The 27,417-nt window shown below is 33.5% G+C and overlaps 4 protein-coding genes across 4 annotated transcripts; 1 reads left to right on the forward strand and 3 right to left on the reverse strand.

The window, feature by feature from the left end:
• Nucleotides 1–32: 32 nt before the first annotated feature.
• Nucleotides 33–8,424, reverse strand: LOC134275060 (uncharacterized). The gene is made up of 3 exons (XM_062757301.1): nucleotides 8,312–8,424; nucleotides 2,322–2,357; nucleotides 33–1,234 (listed from the first exon to the last, which is right to left on the reverse strand). The coding sequence occupies exons 1-3, from the start codon at nucleotides 8,349–8,351 to the stop codon at nucleotides 48–50; spliced, it is 1,263 nt and encodes a 420-aa protein (XP_062613285.1). The 5' UTR covers nucleotides 8,352–8,424; the 3' UTR covers nucleotides 33–47.
• Nucleotides 8,425–10,734: 2,310 nt separating this feature from the next.
• On the reverse strand, nucleotides 10,735–14,804 carry LOC134275061 (procathepsin L-like). Its single transcript, XM_062757302.1, has 7 exons — nucleotides 14,726–14,804; nucleotides 13,346–13,485; nucleotides 12,810–12,915; nucleotides 12,163–12,439; nucleotides 11,687–11,787; nucleotides 11,078–11,349; nucleotides 10,735–10,985 (listed from the first exon to the last, which is right to left on the reverse strand). The coding sequence occupies exons 2-7, from the start codon at nucleotides 13,483–13,485 to the stop codon at nucleotides 10,886–10,888; spliced, it is 996 nt and encodes a 331-aa protein (XP_062613286.1). The 5' UTR covers nucleotides 14,726–14,804; the 3' UTR covers nucleotides 10,735–10,885.
• Nucleotides 14,805–17,015: 2,211 nt separating this feature from the next.
• LOC134275062 (procathepsin L-like) lies at nucleotides 17,016–21,544 on the forward strand. Its single transcript, XM_062757303.1, has 8 exons — nucleotides 17,016–17,111; nucleotides 19,081–19,217; nucleotides 19,420–19,525; nucleotides 19,690–19,842; nucleotides 20,059–20,182; nucleotides 20,452–20,552; nucleotides 20,807–21,078; nucleotides 21,352–21,544. The coding sequence occupies exons 2-8, from the start codon at nucleotides 19,081–19,083 to the stop codon at nucleotides 21,449–21,451; spliced, it is 993 nt and encodes a 330-aa protein (XP_062613287.1). The 5' UTR covers nucleotides 17,016–17,111; the 3' UTR covers nucleotides 21,452–21,544.
• Nucleotides 21,545–23,191: 1,647 nt separating this feature from the next.
• LOC134275063 (procathepsin L-like) lies at nucleotides 23,192–27,417 on the reverse strand. The gene is made up of 8 exons (XM_062757304.1): nucleotides 27,340–27,417; nucleotides 26,452–26,600; nucleotides 26,015–26,113; nucleotides 25,672–25,827; nucleotides 25,189–25,312; nucleotides 24,387–24,487; nucleotides 23,439–23,704; nucleotides 23,192–23,298 (listed from the first exon to the last, which is right to left on the reverse strand). Exons 2-8 carry the CDS (start codon nucleotides 26,596–26,598, stop codon nucleotides 23,199–23,201), a joined length of 993 nt encoding a protein of 330 aa, XP_062613288.1. The 5' UTR covers nucleotides 26,599–26,600; nucleotides 27,340–27,417; the 3' UTR covers nucleotides 23,192–23,198.

Consider the following 27,417-nt stretch of genomic DNA (forward strand, 5'->3'; position numbering starts at 1 on the left):
TTATTTTACAAACAAGTATTCATGTAGTCTTCTTAAAAGGGGCAAAGTTAAATATGAAAAATGTACAAACCTCCATTTTCTTTCAAGCGGTCTACGAGTTGTTGAACTTGTGTTAAAACGTTCTCTGCAAATGGTAAAAGATTTGGGTCAGTGGAAGGACCATCGGAGGCGGTTCTTGTGTCTAATGGCCTGGAGTTTTCGGGTCCAGATGGAGGAACATTAGGTCCTCTATTATTCATTCTTTCCAAAAGTTCCGAGGCGGCTTGAAGTGGATTTCTTCTTCTCATTGGACCCAGTCCCATTGGCCCGGGCCTTGAAGGAAGATTGGACGAAAACGGACTTCCTGTTGGACCTTGGAATCCTTGTGGTGGGCGTCGAGCAAAGGGCGATTGAGGATTGAATGGTGGAAGTCCAGGTCTTTGGTCTAGTGGCTGACGACCGGAAGTTGGTAAATTTGGGAATGAAAACCCGGAAGATGGTGACTGTGGATTTTGAGGAGGTAGTTGAGGTGTGTCTGATAGCGATGGGAGACTTGGTGTTTCAGTCAAAGAGTTGTCTGTGAGTGAAAGGGGTGGTAAATCGGGTGTTTGGGAAAGAGGTGGTAAATCGGGTGTTTGGGAAAGGGGTGAAGATGGCGTTTCTGTTTGCACACGTGGTAATGGGGGAAGCTCTGGGGGGCTCGGTAAGGGGGGAAGTTCAGAGAAAGATGGAAGTGGAGGCAATTCTGGTGGTGTGGGGTTTTCAGGAATAGTAATTGTCGGTGCACTTTTTTTCTGTGAAGAAGCTACTCTGTTCGATTCTTGTAGACTCATTGGAATTCCAACACTGGTATCTGTATTCGAACTGGAAGCTGGTAAATTCGGCAGAGTAGGCGGTTGTAGTGAAAAGAAATCCGGAAGTTTCTGTGCCTCGTTTTGAGATGGAGATGAAGATGAAATTGGGTCTGTGTTCATGAGGTCAAGTAATGACGTCATATCTGTTGATCTTGGAGCCCCGGGATCTCCCATTCCCCCGAGAGTTTCTGTTATTAGTCTTTCAAGGTCAAGGTTAATGACTTGGTCTGCTGACCCGGCGTTTGTGGCGGATCCACCAGCGGTTCCGTCATTGAAAATGATATCTGATGGCAAGTCCGGGGTTACGCGATCTGAAGCTGTTCTTGCTGCTCCCGTCAAAATGGGGTCGGGTTCAGGTGGTGGGGTGGTTGTTGTCTGTTTAGACTGTATATTTAACGAATCTTTAAAAGAAAACAAGATTTTTATTTATTTCATCACGTCTACTAACAACATAATTGATACTGATTGAAACCCTGCGTAATGGTTTTCAGATTTGATTTTAATCAACGTTGTCATATGAAATCTGAAAATTAGACAGGAATTCAAGAAACTTTTTTCCCGCTTGCCAAAGCTTTTTCAGGAAATTAATTGGACCTTAATGAACAACTGGTACATGCAAGTTAAACAATATCAATTTTGACTGTAGATATATTATCCTACATTATAGATACATGTAAACAATTTAAAAGGGAAAGATGGCGTATAATTTCAGATCACTCCACGTAGCGAAACGCATTAAATCGTAAAGATGAACTTGATTGATAAAACAATTTAAATTAAACTATTGGTAAAAATATTAAATATTAATTAATTATAATACATACCGATATTAGAAAAGTTGCACGCGAAATTCAAGGAAAGTAAAAGAAAATCCCAGTATTAGAAAATTTTGACGTCAATTAAAAACCACATTTTTTAATAATAAAAAAAACCCGGATCTTTAATGATCAGTTAGTTGGGTTAAGCCTCACCCTTCAATAAAAACGTATTAATGGTCTGTTCATTCACGTTTATAAGACTTAGTCATGACACCTTGACTGTCACCTATGTTTGTCAATACTGTGTGCATTTGTAGCCCGCCTTCCTGGTTTTAGAGTCACCTCATTTGAACTTGACCAAAAACGAAAAAATCTTATCAAATTAAGAATTCAAATTTTAAAAAAGGAAACTCTATAATATGCACTGCCGGTTTGATGTGCTTCACCACTTAAAAAGTTGTCATCTGGCCAATGCTATATCTTTTTTTTAACAAAAAGTATTGTGACCCCAAAACATTTTCCTTTTCAGTATTGAGAGGGGAAATATATATATAAATACTAGTATATACATGTATACATTGAATATGATAAAAGCGGCGTAAAATGCCCTAATTTGCAATAAAATATTTATATTGATAGCTTCCTCTTTGACATACGAATTCTTCCTTTTATATTAGAAAAAAATTGTAAAATGAAAAGTTAAAAGCAATAAAATGTAAGCAATACTTACTTAAATCTGGTAGTTGACCCCTGACCTGTGATGATACTGAAAAAAGACAGAGATAAAGGATTGATTTGAATTTTGTTTGGTTGGGTGTTGATTTATTTATTGTGAGAGAAAGGACAGATGGTATGTTGGATTGCTATACAAACATTTTCCTTGCTTCAAAGATTTGGGGGTTTTAATTTCTTTACTCTGTACGTCCATATATCTGTTTGTTTGTCAATCTGTTTAGTCTAATTGTCTGTCAAAATGTTAACCTTGTCCATCATCTTTGATTGGCTGGAACTGTGTTTATCATATTCCTCAGTGCATGACAAGACCTTTCTTTGACCTTGGACTTGAGACTAATGCAACATTTTACTAAACTTCACAGTAGATTTGGTCATGACTTTTCAACGGTTGAAGCAAGGGAATCCTTTAGTAAGTGTATACTTCATGCGATAAATTTTTTTTTTTGGAGGGGGGGGGTTATATTTATATTGACCTTTTGATGATGAGCTTTTATAATGAGCTACCATATTTAAGGGTATTGGTTTTTTTTTTGGTACAACTGCAGGTCCATTTTTTTTATGTTCCGTATTAAATTCCCCACTTGAAGATTATGTCTCAGATAAACTGTTTCAACCTCAAAAAAGTATATTGTAAGACAATAAATGTGAACGTGGGTTGTCTCAGATGAATTACTGTCAGAATTGTTTAAGTGTACATGACGGAATACAAGAAAAATATACATCATAGTGTGCGCATGCACAGAATACCGAACATCAAATGTATAAATAATTCACATCCTCTTAAAAACGTTTTCACTCGCAGTTTTTAAAATTTATGTATGCTTGTAATCTTATTTTTTGCGATTTATTTAACTAAAATAGCCGGCTTTTGACCTTCATAAAGATAATTCAATATTTTTAGGTCATTCTTATTTTTTATGAAACTGGTCACGTTTAATTTCTTTTACCGGAAATCCCCTTCAACCAGTTAAAAGTTTGTGTACTTAATAAATCTTCATCAAGAATGTTTTAATTTTGTTGTTTTTTGACAGTAAAGTTCGTTTTTCTTCAACGCCCATTTTTGAAATGTACATGTACTTTTAAATTAGTGGAAACAAACGCTGAAAATTTTAATAACTAAGTTAAGTTAATAAACAACATTAGGAACGCTATTAATCAAATTGATGCTAAACGAATTATGAAAATGTGCGCATAAGTAGATTTAAATCCGGAACTTTGCTGTTCCAAGAAACCATACTTAATTGGACGAGGGCGAGGGCATATGAATCATTCCGCCGTAAAAGGATGCAGTTTATATATTTTTTCACCTTATTTTTTTCCATCTAATACAGCATTTTTTTAATTCCGACCAAAAGAAAAAATGTAATTATTCATTCCTTACAAAAAGTCAAATTTTTTTCTAATAGTTTATAAATTCGGTTCGTGTTCGTGCCAGCAAAAAACAAAAAAGAAAAAGAAAGGATGGAAAATAATTTATACATGTATATATAAAACGTATATATATAAATAGGAACTACTACAGTATATGATATTAACACGTTTTGTTTACGCTTTAGATAATATAGTTGACAACTGTTCTTTACAATGTTCAGAGTTGTTTACAACTAATAATGGTTGTAAGCTGTCGAGAAGGCATGCTTTGTTATAAATACGCCATGAAGAATGGTAGACGACTTGATACAAAATTCCTTTTAACGATAGGATATAATTTATATGCTCAGATGTCCCGGAAGTATAGCATTGACACTTAATATTAAGAACAAAATATGATAAAATGTCCGTGTGTTGAAATATTCTTAGCAAGGCGGATCTCATAAGGGCACTGCAATGCTCGAACTTTGCATTTATTATTTATTTTTGTCAAAAGAAATGTCAGAAAACCTCGATTGTGTGAAAACGCCTCATTTCTATGCATATGACTGATCGAAAGGAATTAACATTTTGACACAGGGACTCGATCAATACCAAATGATGCACACATCCTGATCACGAGAGAGTTTTATCCTTTAATGAAGAAAGAAAGCATTACACTTCAGTTTGATTTTAATTTAGCTACAGACTAGAATTTTTAACATAAGAAACTTAAAATAAATATCCCTGTCCCTATTCCTCAACTCACTCACTCCTTCAATAAAAAAAAATAATAAAAAACTAAAGTTTATATTTTGAATTGTTAAACTCTGAATCATTCATTGACTAGTACTTTTCTATTAATTAGTGTTTTCATCATACATATTAATTTTTCACTTTGTCTCATTGAAATAAAAACTCTTGTCATAAAGAAAAGAATCATCCTTAAATATGACCGCAAACAAATTACAAAAGGCTGATTTGAGAACCCACCTTACACTGGGACTTGAAGGTGATCATTCATGCATTATTCTTAAAAATGCGCGTTTTTGACGAATAATGGTTTGTTAGCTTGCACTAAGTAAACACATTACAATTAGATAATTAATTACGATACTTTTCATTTTGATATTTAAATACAGTCACAATGCAGTCGCAATTTTTAACGTTCGTGTATATAGTTAAAAATGATAAATTACTATAACTTTAAAGTATGCACTGCCTTCGATTTATTTACACTAAACCCATTATAGCATGAATAAAATAATTTAATCTGCTGCACATGTAAACCAGTGTGTAAATTGTTTGTGTAAAAATAAACCCTTTATTGGTCATGCATTTCATAATGTCTTGCATTTTGTATAGTAGAGAGTTTAGGTACATCATTGAAAGTAAAGAGAATTTTGTATTGAAACCTATCCCTTAAATATTACACAACTCCTTTCCCTAACTGGATATGCTGGAATTACCCCCCAAAATAAAACAACTTGCAGCATAAAACGTAGAAATATTTTGATGATTGAAAGTACAAATTTATCCGTATGTCACATTTTATGTAAAAGGATTTTTTTTCATCAAGAATTGAAAGTTCGTGATATGAACCAGAACTAGGACCTTTAAAACCTTTACACTTATTATGTTCCCCAAACGAAGTTGGGGAACATATTGTTTTTACTCTGTTTCTTATTATTATTATTTTTCTTCTTGGGAAAATTTTGTCCGCGAATGATCTTGTAAACTACACATCCGATTAAGGGGAAACCTTTTTAGGATAAGTAGGCATGTTATGTAGATTTGCGGAACGAAGGTCATTTTGCGCGCACGTGCTTGCAAGAGCGCGCACGTGCAACACGTGAAATGACCAATATACTTGAAATTGCCGTAACTTTTACATTTTTTGATGTAATGCTTTGATGTTTAGAATATATAGACATATTATAATTATAGATAAGATGACATTGTCAACATGCCATTTTGCGCGCACATGCTTGCAAGAGCGCGCACGTGCAACACGTGAAATGACCAATATAATGGATATAGCCGTAACTTTTCTATTTTTTGATGAAATCTTTTGAAATTTATAATGTAAGGATATATTAGTAGCGTAGACAAGATGACAATCAAAAAAGCAAGATCTCACGCGCATGCACGTGCGCTTCGCTCTGATTGGCTGAAACTAAAGTCTCTATATCTTTCTTGTTTTTCGACGAAATCCTATGAAATTTTGAACATAGCCATGCATTAAGATATCCTACAACATGATGTATAGCAATTATCATGAAAACACGTGCATGCACGTGTGTTGCAATCTGATTGGCTTAAACTTTAAATAGCTATAACTCCATTAGTTTTCAACCAAACAGGATGGAATTTGGAACATAGATAGATATAATGAACTTCTACAAGACGGTATGGTAACCATGCACATGCATACACGTGCGTTGTAATCTGATTGGCTGAAACTTTAAACAGCTATATTTCCCTTGGTTTTCAACCAAACGGGGTGGGATTTAGAACATAAATAGATGTAAAGGACTTCTACAAGAAGATATGGCCACCTTGCTCATGTATGCACGTGCGCGCACATGATATGAGATAAATCAAAATACACTTGAATAAGCGTATTTTTTTTTTATACTTTTGGATTAAATACTTTAATATTTAGTGTATAAAAAATATATACATTGTGTAGACAAGATTATATGGTCATTACGTACATGCATTCACATGCGCACGCTTGCAATGCTAAAATTTGAATGAACTTGGCGTTGTTAAAGTCTCAAATGCATAGATTTTGTCCTATTTAGTGAAGCTTACAGGGAATATGGCAACAAAAGGGAGTTGGGGAGCGTTTGGGGAACATCTGTAACGGTCCCCGTTACAATTAGCACTAGTTAATTACAGTTTCAACAGCGATCCATCAATGTGTCAGTTTTTATTATCACTGTATTTTAATTCATCAGCGGGGAAAATTCTTATACTGCTTACAGAAATCGTACAAAATGGCGATATAACGTGTAATTGGAAAAAAGGAACTCTGAAATATGAAGAGAGAGAGAAAAAAAAATAATTATGCTACTCATGCACGAATTTAATAAACTTTGCTCTCCAAATGATGTAAATGATATTAACCTGATGCAGTATTAAAATGTCAAGTTTTAATATGTATCCTGTATGTTTTACTGTTATAAATAAGTTTACTGTTTCATCTGAAATACTTTCAATACAGAAATTTTACAAATACAAATGTCAAGTTTTAAGGAAAGAAATTTTAACCTTTAAATATTGCTCCTGAAAGACTAAAAAAAATTGTGATACTTAATCACAAAATTTTAACTTTGACATTTATATTCAAAACGTTAAAGTGAAAGTCGTATATCATTTATACAGGATTTCATGGCCACGGTTGGCATTGTGATTTATCTGAAGCAAAACAACACAATACCAGGAAAATATTAAAGAGAATCAGTCTTTTCTGCCATTTGTCATTAAAAGGCCGGATGTATGAAGCGTTAACTATAAGGATAAAGGGGATATTGGATTCCCTTGCCTTATTCCCCTTGGGCGCTGATGCAAGAAATAACTAATTCCTTAACAGTGATTGAAAAGGTGAATTAGTTTGATATGCAAAAGAAAATTTGCATTAGTTTTGTCGTTATTTATCACCTTTAAAATATACAAGGTCATTTATTATGAATTATTCAAATTACCGGCGGATGTTTCATAATTAAATTAGAACTACATGTACTTCATTTCAAATCTATATGTGAATGATATTATCTTATTCTTGAAAAAAGGGATGTTCGATAAAAATTAGGCAAAATGTGAATTTTAAACAGTCGCAATGTATTGTTCCCCAGTACATGGAAGAGAGAGAGAGAGAGAGAGAGAGAGAGAGAGAGTAAGGGAGAGGGAGTTACCAGTATATACACAACATAACTATCCATTTTATTGTTCACTAACAAGTTAAATAACACTAGAAATTCAAATCTGCAGTTGACATGCTCTTAATAGCATACGCTTTTTCGAGGCATACTTAATTCTAGGGGTGAGATATTAATAATCAGGCCCTTGTCTTAAATACACGAATGACCTTGCTTCTTTTGTTCATTCTTAATGGTAAAAAGGATATTTTAGGGGCCTTTTCTAATTGTGGAGTATTTTTTTTTCTCACTGACACTTTTGTTGATAAAACTTTGCAATGAACAAGCCAAAAATACACCTCAGTGACTAAGAATAGTTTTATCTAACTAAAAGTGGGAATGAGTACATTTGCCTTAGTTATATATTTCATAATTAATTTATGAGAATAGAATTAACTGTAAATGGGTCAAGAACACTAAATAAGAAACAATCATGTCATAATAGAACACAAAACATGTCTTAATAGAACACATTTCAGAAAATAATCCACAGTCGTAGATCATTGGTAAAACTGAAATTATTGAAATAATTTAAAGAAAATATTTTTTCCCCATTTGTTTTAATCAATGCAAGAAACGTATTCAGTATAGATTTTACAATCGAAGATCATTAATGAATATCAAAATGCTTCACATTAATTAAAAAAATCTTTCCAAATCGTTTTGAAGACGAAAATAATAAAAAACGAATAAAAAATATGTAAGTACTTACCACATAATGATATTATCAAGAGTACAAATTTATGCGCCATCTTTCATCTGTGTTAAAAGGTATAATGGGAATAATCATCATACATGAGTTATTGAAGCATAAACCCGATACGCTTGGTTTACTTGACCTTTAACCGAAGTAACGCGCACTAGTGGAATTGACAATATGAATTGACGATATAGAGGGAGAAAGAGACGTGTTATAATTAGTCATGATGTGTGTTAATTTCCTTCAAAGATCCAAAGATAAATTGCGGTTCGTCACACCTTTATGCGTATGAATTTAATTTACGCGGAATTACCGCGTTCTGATTGGTGGATCATAGTGGGCGATAAACAAACACGGGGCGGGTAAAAAAAAGGATTTTGGAGGAACTTTAACGCAGGAAATGAATGTTTATCGTCCTCTATTATCGAATACATGGTCAGAACAATGGAAAAATGGATATATATATATATTTTTTTTTTTTCAGAAGAAGAGTAAAAATGTATTCAAAAGTCTTTCTTTAATTATTATTTACATAATTTCGCTCATTTCGTATTATGGCACTTTATGTTGTAAATTTTGTATATTTACATCCGCTGAATATTTTCTCCTTTATTTCTTAAGAAAACCCATTGCGTTAATCACTGCATGAACTACATTCGGCATGTTGCCTGTACAGATTTCTTGATCAGTGGCTGTTCCATCAATGAAACGTATAAAGACGTTCGCATCATTAATACATTAATTTATCTTTTTAATCCTACTATAAATAATTATTTAAACAGATATAAATATAAACAATAAAATGTCTTTCTTTGTTTGTTATTACTGGAATTAACGATCGCAGCTATTCCAAAAAAAATTTACCTAACCCGCTTACGCGGGTTATGTATTTTTTCTGCAACAGCTGCTTCCGTTAATTTCAGTAATAACAAACAAAGAAAGCATTTTATTGTTTAAATTAACTGCCACCAGGTAAATTCAAAATTTACAACATGACGGCATCCTCTTTTTATTCTTGCTTCAAAGTACTAACTTGTACTTCAATTACAACCATCTTCCATGAAATTTCGTATTTAATTAATTTTATCAATCGTTAACCTACCATAACATTTCTAACAATGTATACATGGTTCGCTTCAAATTACATTTATTCTTATGTAATGAATCCTTCAGGACGTTCTTCATCAAGAACCTTTATTGATATTGGTTCCTCAAAAATCGTAATTTTTCAAGACTTGACAGGAATATCAGTTTCAACTTCGGTCAAGTTTATTGTGTATGATAAAGCCAGAGTCTTACGGTCTCTAATTTTATAAAACTTCCCTTATTATTTTCTTTCATTTTATAAAGGTAGAAATGAATTTATAGGGAAAACATTCTTTTAAATTGTGTCGATGATGTGTCAAATTCAACTTTTTTATTCCTTCATTTTCTTGATATAAAAGTCATATTATTCGTTTCATTAAATTTCTTTTAAAAAATAAAAAAAATATCCTGAAATCGTGCATTCATTCGGAAACCAGCACAATATATTCTGGTTTAAAAAAAAACATGACGTGATCAAAAATGTTTACATGTGATATTATAACTTCTACCATACACTAAACATAGAAAGTGCATAATTTTGAAGGAAAAAACACGAAGTACACGAAGGTTTCTAGCAGTTTCTGACAGATTGCCGTCTTTGGCAACAACCTAAAACAGTAAACTGTACTTTACCTTTCAAATCGCATAATGCTTGAACATTTTTTTGGCTTAGTATATATTCATAAGCTCTTTTACAAATTTTTGTCCTACCATATGAAAGACAGTGCAAAACACGAACAAAATAAATACGTGCCCTCTGTGTTCGTTTTGTGATTTTTATTCTAGAATGGGACATAGACTGAAGTGGTATAAATTAGTAAAATGTTTTAAAGGTTTCAAATGTAGGTCGAAGGTCACATCTAAGGTCACTGGATCAAAAATTTCTGTATCAATGGAAAGGTCTTGTCATAATGAAACTCTTGTCAAATATTGAAGCCTTACCCTTGACAGCGCAATAGTTATGGGAAGGGTTAAAATTGACAATATATAGACTTACAAACAGATAGACAGGACAAAAATAATATGCCCCCGGGATCTTTTGATCTGGGGGCATAAAAAATTTAAGTCCTGCGAAATCTATATCACTATAAACAATCTTCCTTGCCTTGAACAGCATTTAAACCAATGAATTAATTGACGCTTTTCAAATCCTGCGGTTTCGACCAATCACAAAAGAGAGGAGATACATGTACATGTAAGTGCAAAGTCCGAGGCATGTGAAATATACTCCGGACCGTTGTTTGAATCTACGATGCCATGGCTCGATCATTATCATCATGCAACAATTACCTTTCGAAACTGCTTTCTGATGATATATCAATGTACATGTAAGATAAAAAGATAAGCCATTTATTTTCAATGTTTATATTTTATTAATTAAGCGTAAAAAAGATAATAAAAAAAATCAAACAGAATAAAACAATGACGTGAAAAAGGATGTGGAGGAAATTCGGATGGTACACATGATGAGACACGCCCTCTAGTCAGATTGTCTAATGTTTACACTTTGGGGTAGCTAGCCTGGGTGGCAATTCCGCACATGTTCCTCTTGTTTCTGGCCAGCATAAAGAATCCGTCCATTCCCCAAGATTCTCCCCAGCTATAAAAAATCAGACAAAAAAGCATTAGTTTCAGTTTAAATCAATACTTTATGTATAAATAAATCACATTAAAGGATGAGAAACGTCATACCTATTTTTAACCAGCCAATAATCTTCGCTTTCCTCAGATCCGTAACCAACCGCTAACACACCATGATCAAGTTTGGTGGAGCTGCAGGCAGGCTCGCTGTAAACTCCCTTCTTGTACAGCTGGAATGATTTATGTCCGGCGTCCATAGCAACGGAAATAGGACCAACGGTAGCAACAGCTTCCTGTAGTTTGCTTTCTGATTGGTGGGGAATATCAACATATCCAGTGTCTGTGGCGCCAACTTTGCTTGCCTTGAATTTGCAGAAGCCATCCTAAAATAGGAAAAAGTTACAATGAGTTGAGGTCAAGGATGAATTGATGATATGGTAAAAAAAACATATATATTATCCTACGACACCCTTTTTCTGATTTAGGAATTAAAATAAAAAGTTTTGTCTACTTTGTTTTGGAAAAAAAATGATAGGAGTTAAGTATCAAATTGAAACTATTTCATGAAATTGAAATTTGTCTACCAATGGAGCCAAAATTAAAGGAAAATATTGTTGGCGATAAAATTGATAAAGGAAAGAAGGTAGTTCATTCAGTCAATTTCAGAACTATGCTCTTTAGGGGTGGGGGTCCAATTCTCAAATGATTATCGACTATTACCTTAGCTGTGTATGGATAAGACTCTTCAGTATCGATTCCTTTGTTCATCTCGATGTATCTGAAGGCATTGTCCATCAATCCTCCCTTACATCCATGATTACCTAAAATTGTAGAAGTTATTCATTTCTAATTCTGTTATAATAGGTGCATCCATAAAAATAAAATAATAACTCATCAACGTTAGAAACTTTTAAACCAGAACACATTTGATTTGTAAGCAGGACATTTCATCTGAATTATAAAGAAATATTTTTAAAGGGTGCTGGGGGTTATACAGAAGTTATGTTTTTTTTTCTTTTCAGAGAGTGCTGCGTATAATAACCGCAAAGGTGTCCACATAGCTCCTCAGCGAATAATCAGCACTACAGATTAGGAAGTTACAAGAGTTGAAGAATGATGAAAACTCGACCCTCTAAAATTCCTTTTTTTAATCCGCGCCCAAACCTACTTAGCGTTTCTTTATAACAAAACATTACCTTCTCTCTGTGAGCAGTCTACGAGATTCTGTTCGGAGAGGGAGACCAGTTTATTGGTGGCCTTGAAATGTTGACCTTCAAGTGATCCAGTAGCGGAGAAAGACCAGCAGGACCCACAGTGACCTTGGTTTTTGACCTCTGTAACGTAACCCTTGTCTCTCCAGTCGACCTTGTCGGGAAGGTCGCCGATGTCACTAGGAGACATGTACATTTCTCCCTTTGTTCTGTTTGCGTTCATGATGTACCCATTCATGATGGCACGGAATTCAAAGATGGTCTAAATGAATTAGACAAAAATATGAATAAATGGATAAATAATTAAGATACATTCAAGATGTTGATTTCCTTCACTTATATGAATGAATAAAGATGAGGGGTATAGAAAACTTTCTGTTATGTATTCTTCGGGTCATAAAATACTTTATGAGGACTAGCCACCATATGATAAGAGAAATAACATACAAAGAATATAATCTTTAATTTGATTAGTTCAGGTGCTGCTTATCTACCCAAAAGTTTCTTTTTTTTTAAGTTCACTTCTCAATTTTTATAGTTCCATGAGCTTTTGTCTAGACCAGTAACACGCAATCCAGGAAATGGTGAAGGGGTACGTATGGGGGAGGGGGTATACATGTATGTCTACTTACCATGTCGGCATATTCGTTCTCCCCCAACCAGTAGGTGTGTTCCCCACGGTCGGCAGCCAGATTGTGTTTCTGGATGTGATGAACATTGTCCTCCCAAATCAGACGCCTGTAAACAGAAAAATGACTATGTATTGATTAAATCTTTGGATAATTTCATAGGTTTCAAAATATGTTTTTTAAAGCAATATTTTGTCCATTTTCTTTACAAAAAAGGCTCATACTTGACTTCAAAAATGTTACATTACTAAATGTTTCATTATTGCGCTCTGTGAGAAGCCCCTAGTGCCCTATTAAACATTTTCATTAGTTAAACTTTAATAAACTTGGCTATGAATATTCATAAGGGATACGTGCTTATTTTTGTAGGGAGTTCAGCCACCTTTACATTTTGTTAAATGCCTTTTTTTTTTAATTTCTGCCTTCAGATGAAAATATTTTTAAACAATACTTTACCAGAGACTGTGTTGTGGTGCATTTTTAAACTCGGTTTCTCTTACCTACTTTTTATAGTTTCACTAAATTAGAATCAAGCTAACCTGAGAGATTCTTCTTCCGGGGCATAGTTCTTTTTGTGGACTTGTTTGTATTGGACCCAATCGCTGTCCAGATCTTTGTTAAAGATCGGCGTAGCGAAAGCTGCCACGAATAAACCGGCGACCACCAATAAAGTTCTCATCTAAAGTAGAAAAAACTCAGCATCAACTGTAAGGTCTTTGTTGCTAGTGAAGAAGCTGGAGAAAATATTTTATTATATTTTCTAAGCTTTGTATTTGTCAACAAAAACATTGTAATAATATCTAATAAAAAAAAAAAAGGTTTGAAGTCTTTTCAAAAAACGTTCAGAATCTGCAAATGATTCTTTAAGTGGATAAAACATTTGATAATTCAATACTAACCATGGCAAAAATGTAATGTTAGGTACTGATGTTTAATTTTCTCTCCAATGAAACCATTTGTTTTTCAGTGTTTTTGGCTTAATTTTGGCAAACATTTAATTAAAAAAAAGTTTAAAAAACAACCAGATGATGAATTTATTATAACAGTTTTAGTCATCAAAATTAACATTAATATATCTATTCGTATTTTGGGCTCGGCCAAATTGTATTCCTCATATAGATCAGGAAGCGAAATAATACATTGACATCGATAAACACAGTAATTGTATAGATTAAGAGTAAATATGGTTATATTAGCTGCAGATCTGTAGCGTTATGGTTTTATATATTTGTCTTTGACCATAACGCTACAGATCCCGTAATGCAAAAAAGGTGCAATTTACAGCGCAATATTTTTTGCGCATTTTTGGAGATAATTTCTCTACTTTCCAGCATCGGTCAATCAACTACCTTTCACTCCCTAATTCTAGACACATTCTGTAGCCAATATGTATATTTTATCCATCTCCCAACCATTCATAGCTGTCTCAACAGGCAATAAACCCGCTTGAAGTAAAATAATTATAATCAAGCGAGTTTATCCCTTGTAGAGCCGACTATAATACCATAACGCTACAGATCTGCAGCTATGGTTTATATATAAAATGTTAAGTCATGTGATCGAAACAGAACACAGATCTGGAAAGTCGCCTTTTGAGGACTAGTCTTTGAAAGATTTCAAACATTTATAGTTTGAAAAGCAAGTGTAAAAATTGATCACTCTTGCGCAGCCTCAAGCGAGCATCTTTTTTTTCTCTTATTCTTTATTTTGTCAGATTGAATTTTATAATGCAGGTAAAAATGTCTTTCGCACACACTAAAAAGCGGTGTTAATGAAAAAATGTATTTCAGAGTAAAAGAAATATATGCACCTACCATTTAAATTATATAAAGATTAAATAATCTATATAATATTTAAAGCCTAAAACGATTACATAAATATTTCATCTCTGGAATCGTTTAGGTATCTAACTTTCCTACCTTGATCTCCTGGGGGAAAAGGTGACCGTTATTGGGTACTTTTCCTTAAATAGACACCACCGCGCTTGCGCGTGACAGGTCAGCTGACGCCTCGTGTTTTCCATGAGGTTTAATGGCATGCGACTGATAAAGATGGTCAAATGTAAATAATTGCAATAATAAAATTAATGTTCAAGGGTTTTTATTTGGATTTAACTTTCACATAAGTTATTTGGTTAAATGTCCGGATTGGTGATATCATCGGCAACAGATTAATCATCAACGTTGTTATGGAAAGTCCCTTTTTTGATTGATAAAATTTCCCGGTTAGTAGGATATTGTAAAATGTGGGTTTTCTAATATTTATTTATAGAACAACTATATACCTTTCGTGACTGAGATTATTTTATTTTTTCCTTGAATAAAATTCAAAATATCTATTGAAATCATAGAGACGAATAATATTTAATAATTTTGTATTTTTTCCTTGATGTTTTCCGAGTCGAAATGTATCAATCTTCCGCTTGCTAAACTGATACAGTCTTCCACAACAACGAAAGATTTTATCCAAATGTCACATCAGTGATCAATATGTGACTTTTAGCTGCATCAGAAAAAAATAAATTATAACTGGTACTGCAATTAAAATCTTTGGTTGTGAAAGTCGCATATCGACCGATGCTTGAAAAAAAAAAAACCTTATTTGTTGTCTATATATCTCAATTTTATATACTGAGAGTAGACAATATGAGTATGCATTTATACATTTTCACATAGTAGAAAATATTTTTTTTTTATAAATTGTCTAAACTTGATCTTTATATTTTTTCTCCCCTTTATTGTTAATCATTTTTGTTGAGTCGTTGAAAGAATTTTATATCTATGAAAAAAATATGGGAACAAACTTTTGATATGGAAATCATTGTTTTCTACGCAGCGTACTTAGTACAGAAAGGATTGCAAAGATTTTTTTAACGTTTCAATTGTCCCTAAATTGGCTTGCCAGGACAGTTCCATGTGACCCATTTATTTTTGAGGTTACAAAATAAATATAGATCTAAAAAAAGTACGTTTATTGAAAAACAAACCCATAAAAATATTTATCGTCCTCTTATCAGGGCAATTATTGATAACAAGACCACCACGGAAAACAACGACAGGCATGTTAGGAAATTTTATCATCCAAATATTTGTTTAGATTTACGAAATGAATAATACAGTGTTAAGAAAATTCGGGTCAGAAGATTTAGCACGCATTACTTTGAATCTTGTCATTTGAAATGAACTTGTAGAAATTTAGAACATTGTGAACTTAACACAATTGCAATTGAAAACTTCGACAAACTTTCTGAGAGTTCAGAGTCGTTTTTGAAAAACAATTCAAACATTGCTATTGTAACAATAGAGTGGAATAAGGTGTAATATTTTTCTATAAGAATTTTCCATTGCAGCCCATGAAATTTTACATTTTTTAAGTGTTGGTGTATGGGAATTGAGGTGGGAGAAGTTATTCAGAATTAAAGGTTTTCAAAACATTAAACAGATTGTTGATCAGGATGTTCTTTCCCTATATAAATTATGAGATGCATAATATATTACTTCCATAAAGTTAATCTGTAAATAATATATGTTTTTCACATTCAATATATTAAGTTTCTTTTCATTTACTATCGAAAAAACGACAGGTCCCTTTTTTAAAACATCGAATTATCCTTATCGGATAAAAACATATTCTTCACAGTTCGTGTTTCATATTCATAAATTGAAATGCATTTTTGAGTGGAGGTGATGCATGTGTCTGGTTTCAATTTATATTTTATGCAGCCAAGATTTACTTGAGGATTTGATAAAGTTTAAAAAGGTGTCGTTTTCGTTCGATTTTCATCCGACTACAAATTTTCAAAATATTCTCGATTATCGTCTCCATTAATTAGACGCTTGCCTTTTTCAAACATATCGAAGCGATTTGATGATCAAGACTCATTTCCATTGTTTACTTTATTTATTTCCCGGGCGACAATTGATGGTTACATCAACGTTTTCTTGTTTCATGTGTTACTGGTTATAATGATTTGATCTGAAGGGCAAATAACTTCAGAAAAATAACAAAACATACTATGTATCTCAGGGGCAAAGAACTTTGAATAAAGTAAAATAAATATGATTGTTTGTTTCATTTTTTTAAATTCTTGTATTCAAAGGCAAAAATTTTAAAGAGCACCTTTACATTAAAAAATGACATAGGTGCAAAAAAGTAGTATCAAATATGGAGAGTAGTTCACTATAACGGTACGCTTAACCTATCACGTGACGAGAGATATAAATAGACGGTCACATGACTCCCTTGTGATCGATTTGCACATTTCCCCTTGTTCAGCTAAGGAGTAGACGGTTTTCTGTTTTCAAGGTGTGTATTTCAAAGTAAAAGTAAAAAAAATAATAAATGTAAAGTAGTCTATTGTACATTAGTAAGTGTTAGAATTAGAAACAGTTTTATAATAGCCTATACATGTACTAACTAAATTAGAATGAAAAAAATCTTAAAATAAGATTAATACATATTCAGCAAGATAGACCAATAAAAAACTTATGAATGATAATAGTACTTTAAAAAAAGATTTAAAAAACACAAGTAAAAAAAAATACCATGAAGCAATGGAAATTGTATTTAGTTAGGATAAGTTATAATCTAAAAATCGTTCTGTAATTGTTATTTTTGGAAGAAAATAATCCACTTTACAATGTATAAATCGTCTTAACAAAGCTAGAGCTATTGCTTTTATCAAGGGTACAAACAAAACTTCACCAAAAAAAAAATTATTAGGTCATGTCTCAACGAGACACTTGTCTGATAAGATACAGGGTTTGTTATCAGCACAACCAAAGAATGTCGTTTTAATTTTAAAGCATTTTGAATTAATTCTTATCAATCTAATCTGGAAGATACATAACAATCAATTGTTATTTGTATTTTTTTTCGTTTTATGACTATATGATATGTTAATAACACATTTTAAGGTCAATGGAAAGCCGATACATGTACAAATAAAAGTCATCTCAATGATGTTCGACATCATTAAAACATTCTGAGTGTACACACCAGTACTTTGAACTTGATATTTAAAAAGATGCTTGAGTTTCTGATTAACAATATCTATGTGCATGGTTTTTGGAGACCAGGTTTTCCAACAATCTATTAGAATTAACATGGGTACAAATTGCCCCCCGTTATTAGCAGACCTATTTTTGTATTAACATGATGCAGAATTTGTTCAAAATCTTTATTGTTAAAAGAAGAAAAACAATAGCTTTGGCCTTTAACTGGACATTTAAATAAATCGACGACGTATTGTCAGTTAACAATACTTATTTCTATTTTATGTCGACACGATATATCCCTGTGAGCTTGAAATAAAAGATACCAAAGAGTTTGACACATCTATGGCATTTGTGGATATTTAACTAGAAAAGACATTAATGGTTATCAATTTTGATAAACGTGATGACTTTAACATTTCAATTGTCATCTTCCCTTATTTCTACAGAAACGTATTCCTGTCACGAGCATACGGAGTTTGTATATCTCAGTTGATTCGATACGGATGTACATGTTCTACTTATGAACAATTTCTAAAAAGAGGTAAATTATCGACAAACAAGTTGATGAAGCAAGAACATCAACAGTCTCGTTAAATATCATCATTTCGTAAGTTCTATCATAATGGACGATACAATGACCTCGTCAGCAAATACAATTTATCACTAAGTCAAATCTTGACTGACTTTTCCATACTGATTGTTAGGCCGTTATTTACACACTGAGTTGTTCACGGATTTTCCTGTTGTTTCCCGATCATGACAAGAAGCACGCGGCGGGTGTGTACGGTCGGCAGGGGATGCTCACTCTTCCATGGCACCTGATGTTTTGGAGGTCCGTTTTTGCTCATCTCCTATTTTGTAATGTTTTCATGGACCTTTCAGATCGAATAGTGGTCGTTTTCTCAATATATTTAACTGCATGTGTTTCATTCTTTGTTCTTAATCCCATCGAGGTAAAATTATAGAACATTTATCTCCACGGTATCTGTATTGAATGAAGTTGACATTACAATCTCATATGATAAAAGTCACATGGAATTCCTAATGTCACATGCAAACATGACATCCATACAATTCACAATATCGGACAATTCTATAAAACAATTGGATGACAGTTGACATTACAATTATCATATGATAATTTAAAGTCACACGGAATTGCTAACGTCACATGAAACATGACAAACAACAAACAATTCACATGATAAGACAGTTTTATAAAGCAATTCTGTTTCCTCTTGCACATTGTTATTCAGTCATTTGATTTATTTATCCAGATGTTGCGCTTTGCTGTCGTAGCAGCTCTGGTTGCTGTTAGTGTTGCTCGTCTGCCAGTAGCCGAGTTGGACACAGAATGGCAACTGTTCTTGAGGGAGCATGGCAAACAGTATGGATCGGAAGAGGAAGCTAGGAGGTAAGTTCAGAATCAGACAAGGCTTCGGTTTCCGGATTGATAATATATTATAAACTTTTTTTTCTAGATTGGTTTGATAGCATACCTTAAACGTAGTGCGCCCTAGTGAAATGTCTACATACATACATTTTCAAAATTAATTCATTCTCATTTATTTTAGGTTATTTCTTCTTAGTAAAAGTTTTATTTTCGTGTAATATAGGCGTGTGATCTGGGAAAGCAACCTCGACTTCATCCAGAAACACAATTTGGCGGCTGATCGGGGAGAATACACCTTCTGGCTTGGAATGAACGAATATGGAGACATGGTGAGTAGTGCCAGAGAGAGAGAGAGAGAGAGAGAGAGAGAGAGAGAGAGAGAGCTAAACATGCTCTCTGTTTCGATTTCGACATCTTGCAACATGTATAAATGTAAAAAGGCTACATGCAACTGTAATGACTATTCATGTAATTTATGATATGTGTCTTCTAGACCAACGAAGAATTTAGGAAGACAATGAACGGATACAGAATGAGAAATGGCACAAGTGGAGCTTCCCTCTACCTCCCTCCATCTAATATTGGGGATCTCCCTGACAGCGTGGACTGGAGACCAAAGGGTTACGTAACCCCAATCAAGAACCAGGTACATTGAATTTTTAAATAAAACAAAATCTCAAATTCTACTCTTTAGTCTTGAAAATTACAAATTGTAGACCTGCTTATGTAATTCTTTGAATTCATTATGCATTATTTATAAACCTTAAATCTTCATGTTTCTACAATTTAAACTACTGGAATAATTAATTTTTGGTATTGTGATCACGTTTCTTCCTAAGACGATATGATTTTCCTACTTTAGGGTCAGTGTGGTTCATGCTGGTCATTCTCGGCTACAGGGTCACTTGAAGGTCAGACCTTCAAGAAAACTGGCAAACTGCCATCTCTGTCCGAACAAAACTTGGTTGACTGCTCAACGAAGGAAGGTAATTGAGAAATAAATTAATAATAATTAACCGTAATAAGTTACAGTCTGTGCTATAAAATTGAGTATAACAAATATTCTCAAAAATATATTATAACTATATTGTAACTTTAATTAGCTTTTTGGTTGGTCACTAGAAATAAAAAATAAGAAAAAACTCGAAACAACACCATTAAGCTGTAAATTACCGAAAAAAAGATCAGATATCATATGCATGTTCACATAGAACTAAGGAATGGGTAATAGTATTTTCGTCCGAATTTCCTCCAGGAAACCATGGCTGTCAAGGAGGTTTGATGGATGACGCTTTCAAGTACATTAAGGACAACAAAGGTATCGACACCGAGGCTTCCTACCCATACGAGGCAAAGGTACGCATATAAAAGATTAATTTTGATTATGCTGGTAATCGGAGATTCGAATACTAACTTTATGTCGGTTTCACTTGTTTATGAATGTTCTTTATATTTAACCTTTGGCATCCCCAACATTAATAAGTAAATTAAAGTTCACTTTTTGTTCATGATTTTAACTTTAATCTCCAATCCTTTGACATTCTGATGTTGATTTTCAATATGAATTATTTGATTATGATTATAATTGTAAACAAATTCCAATATTACAGAACGGAAAATGCCGATTCAACGCCGCTAACGTTGGTGCCACAGACACCGGATTTACTGACATCAAGAGCAAGAGTGAATCAGATCTTCAAAGCGCCGTTGCTACGGTTGGACCTATTTCCGTTGCTATTGACGCCAGTCACATGAGCTTCCAGCTGTACAAGAGCGGAGTCTACCACGAGTGGTTCTGTAGCGAATCACGATTGGATCACGGTGTATTGGCTGTTGGATATGGCACAGAAAGCGGCAAAGATTATTGGCTTGTCAAGAACAGGTATTTGCATAACATTAAAACAGGATGACACTAATACTGGGCTATATTGCTTACCTAAATCCATACTTTTTTTTAGAAGACATCAATTTAAATCCATGATTTCAACAATTATTTTACATTTTTATGCAGCTTATAAGGTCTTGAAAAAAGTGTTTCTTTGTTGTTTGAGCGATCTTTATAGACCTTAATCAGTGCAAACAATCTTGTAATGCAAGGACAAACTTAAGATCTGTTATATTTTCAATCTTATTAACTTCATATTTGTATTTACAGCTGGGGTGAGAGCTGGGGACAGAAAGGATACATTATGATGTCCAGAAACCGACACAACAACTGTGGAATCGCCACCTCTGCCAGCTACCCAACTGTTTAAACATAGTGATAAATGGAATTATCTTCTAACTAAAGAACACTTTTTTTTATTTTTTTAACACGATATTACTTATGTAATAAAATTTCTTTAAAATACATGAAGTATTATTGTTTTATAAAAAAGGTACTGCAAAGTGGAGCATGTCCGGAAATATGGACATATCGATCCCTATGTAACTTCAGTTACGCAAGCATTAAATTTTACACATCTGCTTACCACCCTTGCAATTCCAGGGGTCTTGAGTCAACAAGTCCCATTGGACCCCTGTCAAATTTCATTAGATATATAAGGTTTGCTTCTCTCGTTGCAGTTGGTCGAGAGAAAAGAAAAAAAAAAAAAGATTTGGATTTTTCTAAAGGACGTCGCTTCAGTCAGACAAGGATTATTGAATAATGGCAACGTGTTGACTCGGTACCCGTGACATTTCAAAGATGCTATCAACATGCAAGTTTTGGTTGGTAAAAATATAACAGAGGAAATCAGAAATCGCAGATCTTACCTTAAATAAATTTGTCCTTAGTCCAACATTTAATTAATCTAGTAGTATACATCCCAATATGCAACAGTTAATATGCAAATTTGATCTGATAGAGTTCATATACTCGGGAATGGACTTATCTACGGATTTCAAACTAATCACTCATCCAGAAAATGTAATTTAAATCCAGAAAGTAAAACAACATTAAAAGTATCCCTCCCTTGATGCATTATCCATTCAAATTTTATTCATATGGACCTTATAGTTTATTGCTAATAAATTTGCACCACAAGTATTAACCTGGTCATCATCTTGAATACGCAAGTCAAATCTAGAAATCAAAGCAAGATTCGCGTATCATCCATGTGAGGTCAAGGGTTGGTAAACAATTGCTTTAGAAAAAACATGAACAAAAACCTTATCCTGGTCTACAATCGCATCATCTAGGGTCTTTCCGTCAGAGGTCGGAAAAACAACCTCGAATGTATTAACATCGCCGGATGTTAAAAATTTATACATTTCCTGTTTAGTCAAATGTAGGATAGACGGAGTTAGAAGTCCCTTCTATAGTATATTTTAGGTAATATCATTACCTTGAATAAAGTTAAACTCCATATTCCACAGATAAAAGGTCTCCATGCATTTATTTAAAAGATCATGAAAAAGGAGGGTTGTCATGGCGTCTACCATATACATTCGAGGTCGTTTTTCCGCTAGTCGGAAAGGCCCGAAAAGTTGCGATTGCCTGGTCTATTGTCTTGGAAATGTAGTTTACATCCAGCATCCAGTGCAATTCCAATAGTGTTCATTCTTAGAAGTATCATCTGTGCAAGTCAAGCGCTTGAGGTGCAAGTTTGGTCAACATAAGTTCTACTGTAACAGTAACTTTAGATTGAATCTGCTTCAAAACTTTAACCTGGTCACTCATCCGGAGAATCTAGGTCACATCCAGTACCGAGCAGGTTTTCTTGAAAACATAACGAAAGGTAGGATCTTTCACTGGTATTTTATTTTTCTACTGAATAAGAGAGAATTGACGATTGAAAATAATGACTTTTAAAAGTCATTTACAGATATTTTACAGTGTTTCATCTATGTAATATTTAGCTTGTAACAAGATACAATGAAAAAAAAAAAACATTGTTCATACAATAATTGACAAAGCAATGCTGACAAAATTAAAACGAAGACGATATGGATGAATGAAAATTTATAGATACAAACCGATGTATGGATGCACAATACCCATAAAAATGCATGTTATTTTCATCACATAATGGGGTAACTAAGGCTGTTGGCTATACCACATTGGTTATTTTTATCCTTTGATAACAATATGTATCCTTTATTTCCCCACGATGTACCCCAGCTGAAAAAAAATTAAATGTCATAATAACAATTCAAAAGTGTACTATTCATTATGATATGTTAATATGCAAATATTTCAATTAGAGGACAGGAATTTGGAAAATATTTTTAAAAATACGATATTGTACATGCACCGGGTACCTGTTTTTAGCAATCCAGTATTTTTTACCATCCAGAACACCGTACCCGACTATAACAAGGGAATGATCTACTTGTGATTTACAGTTGGGTTCGTCATACACCCCGCCTTTGTACAACTGAAAGGATCTTTGGGTCGCATCTAAAGCAGCCGAGATAGGACCCACGATAGCTACGGCAACCATTAAACTCTGTTCAGATTTTGGGACGTCCTTATAACCCTTAACTGTGGCTACGACTGCAGTTTTGTTGAACTTACAAGATTCTTCCTAGGGGAAAAAAGAGAAAAGATTAAAATGCCCTAAATATTATTCGGATTCCTGATTATTATAATTATAAAATCAACACAATGTGAAAATAATGGCATACCGATTTTCTAATGAAATAAATTCATCAACAAAACTAAGCATGTAACTTTTATCGTGGTTTATATGAAATATCTTTGTTTAGAAAACAATATCTGATATGTAAGAAGACAACTGATACGTTGTCACGTCAAATAAGTTTCTAATAGATTAAAGTAAGCATCATCATCTCAAGCCAGGTCCGGAGTCCGCATGTAGCTCTCTCCTACCCGTGGCTGCTTGATCACATAAATTGTCTTAATCTTGAATATTTACACCTCTACGATATGACGTCATCTTTAGCGAATGACAATATTTGTTTCCATCGCAATTGAAATCAACATTGGCATCATCAGTGAATAAAAAAATTTTCGTTGAGTGTGATTGGCTATTGAAAGGTCGCGACAAAGTTTATTTTCCTACTATGCTTTACTGGCATTAGTCAATATTTTAACGAAGTACGAACTATTCTCCTCTCATTCAACCACGGCCAGAATGGGAGAGGATTGTACATTTTGGCCGTGGTTTGCGACGATAATTAAGCATTGGATCACTGGAATTACCTTAGGCCTTGAACGATTTCTTAAAGCGTATAGAGAACAATTACCTTAGGCGTATACGGATATGTAGCATCACTCTCTATTCCACCGACCTCCTTAACGTATTTGAAGGCAGAGTCCATCATACCGCCTTCACAACCATGGTTACCTGGACAGAAAGTAGAATTGTCCAAGCCACACTAAGCTAAAGTTATGTCCCTTTGATAGTTTAAATGAATGTGGGAAAAAATAACTCTGATATCTCGAATCATATGATATCCCTCTCAAAGGTCCATATTCTTGAGTTCGAGATAAAAAGGTTTGACTGTACATGTAGTTCAATCCACACTTTGCAAAAGGTATACCTTGATTAACTACAAATAAGGCAATAGCTTCATAACCTCATAAAGCAATTTGCTCAACACATGGCAAAAATGTAATAGTATGCTTTCTCGTTGTGTGCTATTCACATAAATACGACGCTTATATCTTTTAATTATTGAACAAAGATTAAGTCAGCAGCTGTTCTTTCCAAAAAAAAAAAGAGAACATTTTATTTTAAACCTGACTTAAGGCTTAAATGACCTACTATGTAAAGATCAACGCTTAAAGCTACATATATTTCCATGTCTTTTACAAATATTTTAGAATAATGAATTAGACCTCTTTTTTATTTTCTTTATAAAAATACATAATTTATATTCAGCTGGATTATTATTCATAAAAGGTTGATTACCTACATGATATATTTATTTCTGTACAAATGTATGTATATGGAACAAAGCAATCAAACAAGGTTAACTTATGGATCTTTCATATAGGACGAACTCCATTAATTTTTCTGTTGCCGAACGACACTTGATAACATACCCCATTTTTCACTGCAATCCATAAGTTGCTGCACAGACAGCACAATTAACTTGCCCGTCTTGTTCTTCACCTGACCTTCAAGCGCCCCAGTAGCGGTGAAGGCCCAACAGGAGCCACATGCAAACTGAAGAAAAAATACACTGATACAGGGTACATTCGCATGGACAAATGCTTGGGAGGTTTAATGCACTTGCACATGATTTATTCGTGGAACAGTTATGGTTTTCATGCAATGTAGTTGACAAATGCTTGAAAGATTTCATGCACTTGTGCATGATTTAGTCGTGGAACAGTTATGGTTTTAATGTTATGCAGGGTGATAAATTTGCTACAAAATTTCATTTGTAAGATCTGATGTTTTAATTAAGGTTCTGGATAAAGCCAAAAAGCAACTTTATTGGTTTTTAAAAGCATGCAACCATAAAAAAGTATTGAATAATTATTCTTTACTTTGAAATGGAATTAGATACAGAAACCCATTACCTGATTTCCAACTGGTCCAACCCACCCTTCTTTCCTCCAATCTACTTCCGAAGGCAGACCGGAAGTGTCTATTGATGGACCGGAAGTAAATGTAATATCCGTGTCTGAGGTGGATATGAATCCTCCAGCGAACTGCTGGAGAAACTCTTTATGGCTCTGTAAAAATTCAAGGACATTTCCAAATAAGCAGAAAAATTACCAGTCGATATAAATATGAGATGAAACAAATAGTCAAATCCTTCTATTCCAAATACTGTAACTTGTTAAGAATTCTTCTGATTTTTTCCCCACAAATCTCAGAGTTATCCTTATTTGGATTATATAACGATTTTAAAATGTTTACCAAGTCACTGAATGAGTTCAGTCCCATGAAATATGACTTTTCCCCTTTATCGAATTTTTCATTATGCTGGTTGATGAAATCAAGATTTTCTTTCCAAATCTCCCTCCTGACGTTATTCAAAAAAAAAAAAAAAAAAAAAAAAAATAGAAATAAAAAAATAAAATAAAAATAAAAATAAATAATTTAAAAAAATGAAAGTTTAAAAAAGTATCAAATGTTTATTCAAAACCTTATACTCTTCTTAAGCATTTTAGACAAAAAATATTTAAGATTTTGAATTAACAAAATATCAGAAAGTCTTCTTAATTCAAAAATTGTTTGCAATTTGCTATTTCAAAAAAACGGGCTTGTTTTAATGTATGTGACAACAAGGTGTACTTTGAGATCACTTTCGTAATTTTTTTTAGTACATTTAAATTAAAGTGGCTTTGCATTACTTGCCTTTTCGTCTCTTCCGTTTCCGAAACATACCACTTCCGGTATTGCTGTCTGTACGTTTCCCATTCAATGTCTAAATCGGATATTCTAGCAAAGCACGGAATTGACATAGAAGTCAGAAGTATTCCGAAGAGGAAGGGTCTCATGACTTTCAAATTTGAAAAAAATAATGATATTTTAATTCACACTGCAATCACACAATAAAAGTTTAATGAGATATTTCCTCTCTACATAGAGAAACATTTGCGTTATGGTAAAAATCGTGTCTTTCCTACAAGAGAATTTCGTCTAATTGCTTTCATTATATAATTAGTATTTTTTCATTACTTACAAGTTCATTTTTGAAAAGTTTATTTATAATTCTAAAACTATCAAAATAAGTAGCTATCCCTTGACCATCACTGTGTCTAAGTATATATGTTAGTTGACCAAAGCAACATTACATCAGCTTAACCTATGAAAAAAAAGCCGACAAGGCAGTAAAGCATGTACCACGCATTTATAAGATCATTTTTTTGGCTTCGTACAACCTAACGCAGTTTTGTGTATGAAATATATTATCATAATACTATTTCCTATGAAGATGTGTCTTCGCTCATCAAACGATGGGTAAAATCTTTATTAATACAGTTTTCGAATTTCAAATCTCTTTACTATAACCCCCCAGACAATTATATAAAGTATAAATGTATACATATATTGTTGATAAAAATTATAGAAGCAAACTTTCTCCAATACCAATGTGCCCGGTCCTTGTATTAGGGTACCAATGTACTTAACCCATAAATATTACACAATGATACCCAAAGAAGCGTCCAAGTTCACGGATCCCCAAGGTCCGACTAATATAAGGAAATTACCCATTTACGAAACAAATAAGTTGTTACCTGAAGATGGGAACAAACACAACCGAGGAATCCTCCGATATCAGGTCACAGGGGGATATAGGGAGGACCTTGACCCCC

The sequence above is a fragment of the Saccostrea cucullata genome, unplaced genomic scaffold (genome assembly GCF_032062105.1).
Source record: "Saccostrea cucullata isolate Sc308-1 unplaced genomic scaffold, CSIRO_AGI_Scuc_v1 ctg7378, whole genome shotgun sequence".
NCBI lineage: Eukaryota > Metazoa > Mollusca > Bivalvia > Ostreida > Ostreidae > Saccostrea > Saccostrea cuccullata.